The sequence below is a fragment of the Carlito syrichta genome, unplaced genomic scaffold (assembly GCF_000164805.1).
Source record: "Carlito syrichta isolate Samal-C Ts95f unplaced genomic scaffold, Tarsius_syrichta-2.0.1 Scaffold303153, whole genome shotgun sequence".
Lineage (NCBI taxonomy): Eukaryota > Metazoa > Chordata > Mammalia > Primates > Tarsiidae > Carlito > Carlito syrichta.
This window is the reverse complement of record NW_007247249.1, coordinates 781,341-789,836: the sequence shown is the minus strand read 5'-3', so window position 1 is coordinate 789,836 and position 8,496 is coordinate 781,341. Positions and strand designations below refer to the sequence as shown.

General features: G+C 49.0%; 1 protein-coding gene across 1 annotated transcript in view; it reads left to right on the top strand.

Moving 5' to 3' along the window:
• ST14 (suppression of tumorigenicity 14) overlaps nt 1-8,496 on the top strand; it is a 42,828-nt gene that overhangs the window by 33,909 nt on the left and 423 nt on the right. Inside the window, exons 17-18 of the mRNA XM_008057888.2 lie at nt 6,921-7,195; nt 8,328-8,464. Coding sequence (XP_008056079.1) covers nt 6,921-7,195; nt 8,328-8,464 — 412 coding nt within the window. The remainder of the gene's footprint in view (nt 1-6,920; nt 7,196-8,327; nt 8,465-8,496) is intronic.

Below are 8,496 nucleotides of genomic sequence, written 5' to 3'. Positions count from 1 at the left end.
TGCCCAGGCGGGTCTCAAACCTGCAGGCTCAGGCAATCCACTCACCTCGGCCTCCCAAAGCGCGGGATTACAGGCTGAGCTACCGAGCCCGGCTTCGACATCCTTTCTGTTCCAGGAGTCAGACCTGGCTAGCACACTGCATTTCCTTGTCCTGTCTCCAGACTCCTCGTCTTCTCAGTCTTTTGCTTAACAGTCTGGAGGCCATGTATCCTGTGGCATGTCCTTCCATCTGGGTTTGACTGATGTTCTTCTCGTGGTTAGACTGGGGTTACAAGTGTGTGGAAAAAACATTGCCTTGTGTCGGCAGGTGAATTCTATCAATATGACGTGTCACTGGTGACGTTAGGATGTGTCTGTCACTTGGTTCGCATGGTGTTTGCTGGCCTTCTCCACTCTGAAGAAACTGAATGCCCATTTGGGATTCCTCTGTAAGAAAGGCTGTCTCTTCTCTCCCATTTCTTTAATAACTTATTTATATTTGTATGGACTCATATTTATTTTACATTTTGGGTTGAAATCCAATACCATGATATTTACTTTGCTGCTCAAGTTGTTTCAGACTTGACCACAGGGAGTCCTTGGAGGCTGGCATCTGTGTGTCTTGATATGCTCCACTTTTTTTGCTGTTTTGAGCCCCTTTCTTATTTCTAGCACTGCTAGGCGCTCTGGTCTCATCTTGTATTTTCCTTGTCATGGCCCTAGAACCAGTTGTCTTTCCAAGGAGCCTCTTTCCTGGGAGATGGCATTTAGAAAACAAGATCCAGGTGCTGGGTGTACTCATCGTGTTTCTGGGCCCCTCAGCAGGTTGAGCTGGGAAACAGATGTGTATGTGAGAGGGGACCCAAAAAAACCCTGGAATTTATTTATAAAAAACTGTGTATTTGTTCTTGCATGTTTAAATTTCAATCCCCTTCAAAGTACTGTCCATTTGAAGCAATACACCTATCGAGACGCTTTTTCCACTGCCCAAAACAGTTTTTGAACTCATTCATTTTGATGCCTTTTAGTGTTAAACCCAAATTTCAGAATCCGAGAGACCAACAAAGAGCCAGCTCTGATGCAAACACACTAGGGTCTTTATTCAGGCTCGAGTCTGGGCTCACGCCCGAAGCAGCAGCTTCAGGGATGAGAGCCCCGATCCAGCATGGCAAGCAGTTTTTATATATCATTACAGAGGGAGGGGAAAGAACTTTAAACTTGTTTTTACATGATAGGGTAATTTCTCCTATGGGTACGGGGGCACTTGGGATTGGTCTGGTCCGCTCAGCTACCTGTGATTGACGGGGGAGCTGCTAAATGAGCAGAGTGGAATGTCAGCAGGCAGGCTAAGCAAAGGAATGTCCGGGAGGGGTTTATTACTTGACATTCACATACTGCTAGCAGCAGTTGCGGAAGCAATCGGTTATTTTATGAGACAAACAAAAATTAAACTTAACAGAATTCTAAGTACAAACACTGCAAACAAATACAGTGAACGTGGGGTAGGAATTCATATAGTAATAGTTCTCTTAGAGTTTTTTTTTTAATCTCTTGGGTCTCTCATTAGTGCTTCTGTGGTTTTTTTGTTTCACCTCTTCATTGGTGAAATGCTTCCCTTTGAGGACTTTTTTCATCCAGGGAGACAAAAAAAAGTCACTTGGTGTGAGATTGAGTGAATAGAGAGGGTGGGATGCAGGGGCCATGACATTTTTGGTCAAAAACTGCTGAACATCATTCAGTGTGCTGTGGGCAGCTGTGGGCAGCTGTACTCATAAATCACCCAGCATAAAATGGGCAAACGCGTTGAAAGAATATCCAAAAGAAATTCACTGAAGGTGAAATGCAGCTTCTTACAATAATGCTAGCTGGTACGTTGATGCCAATGGGTTCCTAGAACATTTACCAAGTGGGGAAATCCTGTACTACAAGGAGCTTGCTCTCCAAAAAATAATTCCATTTTTTGGGTCCCCCTTTGTATACTTACCAAGAATTCTCCCCACCCTTGGTATACCGCTTCCTCGTTTTCTTTCCTTCATTGTTTCATTTCTTATTTTATTTTCCTTCATCTTCTGTTGATCATCAGTCCTACTTCTGCCAATTAATACACTCAATGTCGGCCGGGCTCGGTGGCTCAGCCTGTAATCCCACGCTTTGGGAGGCTGAGGTGAGTGGATTTCCTGAGCCCACGGGTTTGAGACCTGCCCGGGCAACTTGGCGAGACCTCATCTCTACAATAAATCAAAAATTAGCCAGGCGTGGTGGCACATGCCTATAGTTCCAGCTACTTGGAAGGCTGAGGCGGAAGGATTGCTGGAGCCCTGTAGGTCGAGGCTGCGGTGGCCGGGAGCGTGCCTCTGGGCGACAGAGTGAGACTCCAACTCAAAAAAAAAAACACTCAATGTCAATTGTACTACACTCAGTGTCCATTCTTAATAGTATTCAGGAGACATGTGAGAAAGACTTGGTCCCTACAGACTGTACTTCATAGACTTGCTAGGGTAGGGACAAGATATTGTACACTCACTTGTGCATACACAGGCATACGTGCACATACATGCACACAGTAAGTACTGTCAGGGCTGTGTACAGGCCACCTTGGGCCCAGCGCAGGGAGTTTTAGAATTATGCCAGAGGGGCCAGGGAGGGTACCTGTTGGTACTTCCTTTATGAACTGAAAGGTGAAGGTGTTTGTCAGCTGCACCCAGGTGGTTCAGGCCTTCCAGACAAAGGCAGCATTGTGTGCAAAGGCAGGGAGGTGTGAAGTATGCAGGCACCTGGTGTCAAGTTACCTTGAACACACTGCTGAGTCATAGTGCTCATAGGGTATCACTGAGAGGTGGTATCATGCCATGGTTAATGGCACAGGCTACCTGGGGTCAAATTGTGGCCTACAACATATTAGCTGTGTTATCTTGTGCAAATTGCCTAACCTCTCTGTACCTCCTCAACTTAAAGGGTAGGGCTGGACATGGTGGCTCATGCCTATAATCCCAGCACTTTGGGAGGACAGGGTGGGAGAATTACTTGAGTCCAGAAGTTCAAAACCAGCCTGAAAAGAAAAAAAAAAAAAAGAATGGCCATACTTACTTTGCAGGGCTATTTGGGGGATAAGACCATCTACTGTGTCAGCACTGAGAAGAGTGCCTGGAACATTGGAAACTCTGCCTGAATGCTAGCAAGTCCCAGTCACATTTCAACACCATGTTATTCACTGTGGGGATCTCAGTAGTCACCCTAGGGATCTTAGTGGCTACAGCTTTATAACTGAGCTCTCAGCTCAGACAGAGACAGAGTTTGCTGATATGGCCAAAAACGGTCCTGGCCGACTAATATTGGCTTTAGGGAAAAGAGCTTTTGTCAGTTAGTGGAGAGGGCTTCCTGGAAGAAGGGGCTCGAGCCAAGGTTGCTGGGTGAACGGGACTGGCATGGGGAACAGGAGGTGGGAGCCTGCAGGCGCGGGGCAAGAGCTTGATGGGGCATCTGTTGGGATCATGGGAAACGGGCCAGAGGAGACTCGGATAGCTCTTCTCTCCCCCACCCCCATACTGCCTTTCTTCCACCATGTCCTTGCTTCCTGAGTCCACCTTGGCTCGGCACTTGGCAGCCTCCCTCTCAGCAGTCTGTGTCACACAAGGCCTTCCCAAAGTCTGGTCACACTGACCAGTGCCCACCACACACATTGTGAACTTGAAGACTGGGTCCGGTGTAATTCCTGAAACATCATAGACTCCCAGTAATTACTGAATGAATGAACTCATGGGTGGATAAATACATGGTTGGACATGAGGGTGATTGGGAGAAACAGAAAGGGGCCATGAACGGTGCACATAGGAGGCTTGTTCGTGTGGCAAGGCCTCACCTGGCAGGTTTTGGAAATCCTTTCAGGCTGTTGAATAAAATGAAAAGGACCTTACGGATGCAGTTTCTAGGAAGTTGTTTTCTGGCAGCAACAGACTAGAGTAAGGAAAGACCAGAGGCGGCAAGATTCTGTAGGGAGGTGTTCGCAGGAATGGCTAGGAGGGGAGGGACACAGGGCAGCCCAATGAGGGGTCTGGGCAGGGGTAGGGGACAGACACAGAGGAGGGGCTTGGTTCAGTCCCAGGCAAGGGGAGGCTGCTGGGTTGGGATGGGGAGGGGTGCGCAGCCTCTTGACTTCCCTGAGAGGTCAGGGAAAAGGAGGCAGATCTTTATGCTTTTCTGTCATACACATTTTCTATTTTAAAGATATATTTTTCCAATTGTTTGCTTTGAAAAATTTTCGGCCGGGCTCAGTGGGCCTCCATTGGGAGGCCTCCATTGGGAGGCCTCCATTGGGAGGCCAAGGTGAGTGGATTGCCTGAGCCTGCAGGTTCGAGACCCGCCTGGGCAACTTGGCAAGACCTCATCTCTACAATAAATCAAAAACTAGCTGGGCGTGGTAGTGCGCGCCTATAGTTCCAGCTACTCGGAAGGCTGAGGCGGAAGGATCGCCAGAGCCCAGCAGGTCGAGGCTTTGGTGGCCGGGAGCGGCCACTGCACTCCAGTCTGGGCAACAGTGAGACTCCAACTCAAAAAGAAAGAAAAAAGAAAAATTTTCAAACCTTCAAAAATGTTGCAAATACCATCAAAGGAAAAAAAATGAGTACAACAAACACCTCGTACCCTATATCTGTATCCCCTAATTGTTGAGTTTGACCACCTTGGTTTTATTTCTCTCTTCACACATGCACATCTTTTTTGAGGAACCGTTTCCAAATTAGGCCCAGCCATTATGATGCTTCTCAAGGACGTCAACCTGTGTCTCTCAAGACAAGGACATTGTCTCACGTAATCACAGGTGGGGGTCACACTCAGAAGTGGCAGCACATTCATCCCCACCAATAAATCTTGCTTCCTGTTTAAAAAGAAAAGAAACGGCAGCATTGATCCATGCCATGAGCCAGTATGCTGTCCCCACTGCTGATGTCCGCTAATCAAATAGCTTAAAAAAAAATTTTAGGAGCCAGTCAACGGTGTTATGCCTGTGTTATTAGGCTTATTTAGTCTCTCTTAAATCTAGAATAGTTCTCCAAGCCCTTTACTTTTGGGCCTTCTATGACACTGGCATTTTTCTAAAGTCCAGGCCAGTTGCTTTGCAGTATATCTCCCAATTTGATTTTTCTGACTGTTTTCCCATAGTTTGAGTTAGGAAACACTTCATGGTGATGCTGTACCCTTCCCAGGAAACACATGGTCTTCCATGGAGGGCACCGGCTGGGGGAGGAATCTGGTTCAGGTGGGGTCCAATGGTTTTTTCCGCCGTAAAGGGGTGGTTATGAATACGCAGTTTCACCTGGTGCTTTGAGTCCGTGTGAATGTCTTGTTTCCACATGATTACCAGTTGCCCCACGGCTTCTGCATCCCTTGGTGACTCTTACATGTGTTTGTTGCTGTGGCACATGTGAATGTGATTCCTTGTTCTATCATTTCTTCTATGTTTGGTAGCTGGTTTTTCTCTGTAAAGAAGAGCTTTCCCTCTACCCTTATACATTTTTTAAAAATTACTTTCTAAACTCAAGATGGACTGATGGATCCCCCCTCATTCTTTTTATCCTTCCTCATGTGTGGTAGTTTCCTCCTGTCACTGCTTTTGGTGTTCATATCATCCTGGTTCCAGCCAGTGAGGTTGACTGCTTTGATGGAATGCTCACTTATTTCCCGCGGAAACAAAACTTTCCAGGTCTGCTTTATGTTTTCCTTTAAGCCCCTATCTGAAATCAGTCGTTTTTCCAAGGTTCCTTCCAGTGATGGAAGATATTTAGACACTAAGTCCTAGGTGCTATTGAAGAAGGCATTGCTTTTAGGCCAATTTTTTTTTTTTTTGAGTTGGAGTCTCACTCTGTCGCCCAGGCTGAGTGCAGTGGCTTGCCCCCGGCCACCCCAACGTCGACCTGCTGGGCTCCAGTGACCCTTCTGCCTCAGCCTTCCAAGTAGCCAGAACTACAGGTGCGTACTACCACGCCCAGCTAATTTTTTATTTATTGTAGAGACGAGGTCTCACCACGTTGCCCGGGCTTGTCTTGAACCTGCAGGCTCAGGCAAACTACTCGTCTCAGCCTCCCAAGTGGTGGGATTATAGGTTGAGCCACTGAGCCCAGCCTAGGCCAATTTTTTAAAACCATGATGTTTCCCTGATACCCCAGACCCCATTCCATATCTGTCTCCTTTTTCCCACACTGGACTCTGCTCCCGGTCCTCTAGGTTACATGGTGCAGTTTCAGAACCGCTAGACCTATTTCACTGCCAACAACAAATGCAGTAGATAAAACTCAATATATTTGTCAATTCATTTTGTTCTTATGATATATGCTACTGCATTAAAAAAATTACTTGGGGCCGGGAGCAGTGGCTCAAGCCTGTAATTCCAGCACTCTGGGAGGCAGAGGTGAGAGGATTGACTGAGCCCATGGGTTTAAAACCAGCCTGGGCAACATGGTGAGACCTTGTCTTTACAATAAATCAAAAAAATTAGCTGGGCATGGTGGCACACACCTGTGGGTCCAGCTCTTGGAAGGCTGAGGTGGAATAATGGCCTGAACCCAGCAGGCTGAGGCTGCGGTGGCCGTGAGTGTGCCACTGCACTTCAGCCTGGGTGACAGAATGAGACTCTGACTCAAAAAAAACATTATTTGGGTTGATTTTTGTGTTATTCTTTCTGTGAAAGATAAGGTTCATAAGATACCTGTTTTGGTCATCAGGTTAAAAAGGAATTTGGAGAGGGGGAAAAACGGCGAAGAGGGGCTGAGTGCTACAGCGGGAGGTACTTAGTCAAGTTTCCAGAGTCAAGACCACGTGGGAGTTGGCCCCCTGTCATGTGGCCTCCACAGCTGCTGCTGCCTTGTCTGTGCAGAGCAGCCTTCGGGAGCCCTGAGGAACTCGGGGTAGGGACCCGTGGTCACAGCCTCACAGCGCTCTCCCTGCAGTTACTCGGACCCCAGGAAGTGGACAGCCTTCCTGGGCCTGCACGACCAGAGCCAGCGCAGCGCCCCTGGCGTGCAGGAGCGCCGGCTCAAGCGCATCGTCTCTCACTCTTCCTTCAACGACTTCACCTTCGACTATGACATCGCGCTGCTGGAGCTGGAACAGCCAGCCGAGTACAGCTCCGTGGTGCGGCCTGTCTGTCTGCCTGATGCCTCCCATGTCTTCCCCGTCGGCAAGGCCATCTGGGTCACAGGCTGGGGGCACACCCAATATGGAGGTGAGCTGCGGGCCCTCCTCTGAGGCCGTGGGACCTTGGTGTCCAGGCTCGTCTGCACATGGGGTTTGTGTGGTTGCTGGGCTGCCCGATCTCTGCCTGGCAGGATGAGTCCGGCCAAGGTGGAATGGGGGAGTCTAGTAAGAGTGGTGTGAGATTTGCCTGTCAGACTTAGGAGTGAAGGTCTGGCTCTGTCCCTTAACTACCGAATGACCTTGGGTGAGCTGCTTAAACTCTCTGACCTTGTTTTTTCATCTGTAAAATGAAGATAAGAACACCTTCTGGGCCAGGTGTGGTGGCTCAGCCTGTAATCCCAGCACTCTGGGAGGCTGAGGAGAGAGGATTGCCTGAGCCGGGGTGTTCGAGACCAGCTTGGGCAACTTGGTGAGACCTTGTCTCTACAATAAATCAAAAAATAAGCTGGGTGTGGTAGCACATGCCTGTAGTTCCAGTTACTTGGAAGGTTGAGGCAGAAGGATCGCCTGAGCCCAGCAGGTCAAGGATGCAATGGCCGTGAGCATTATGCCATCGCATTCCAGCCTGGGCAACAAAATGAGACTCCAACTAAAAAAACAAAACAAAACAAAAAACACCTTCTGAAATGGTGCTTATGGCACATGCAAGCATGGGTGCAAAGCGCTTTGTGATTTAGAAGGGCCTCCTGAGCAGGGCCTGTGGTGTGCCCCATCATGGGAGCCGGCCTCCACTGCATCTGTGTCCCTTCTGCACCTGTTCCTTCTGCATCTCTCCCTCACCTGTTCCTGCAACTGAGGGAGGTGGGCCAGTAGCTGGCAAATGCTAGGGTGAAAAAGTCTGCCATAATATTAGTTCAGCACATGGCTGCAAATGTATAGAATGCAGGGAAGAAAAAGAAAATGAGCGGACTTACAGCTCTGCCCTCACCAAGCCCCAGGGCAGCTGGGACACTTCCTCTCTGTCTTCCTGTTCTGGTTTCTTCACCCCTGGTTCCATAGTGCCTGTCCTGTCCCTCACCTGACAGAGGTCTGCACGCCTATTGGTCAGCCATGGCGTTTGGGTCGTTCCAGAAATGTTGCTAGTCAGGGGACCCTGTTGGGAGCATCTGGCAGGCTGCTGGTTCCTCTGTAGCTCCAGCCCGGCCCTGCCCTCTCCCTAGGCTCCGGGGCACTGATCCTGCAGAAGGGTGAGATCCGCATCATCAACCAGACAACCTGCGAGGGCCTGCTGCCGGAGCAGATCACCCCACGCATGATGTGCGTGGGTTTCCTCAGCGGGGGCGTGGACGCCTGCCAGGTGCTGGTGTGGGTAGGAGGGTGGGCGCATTG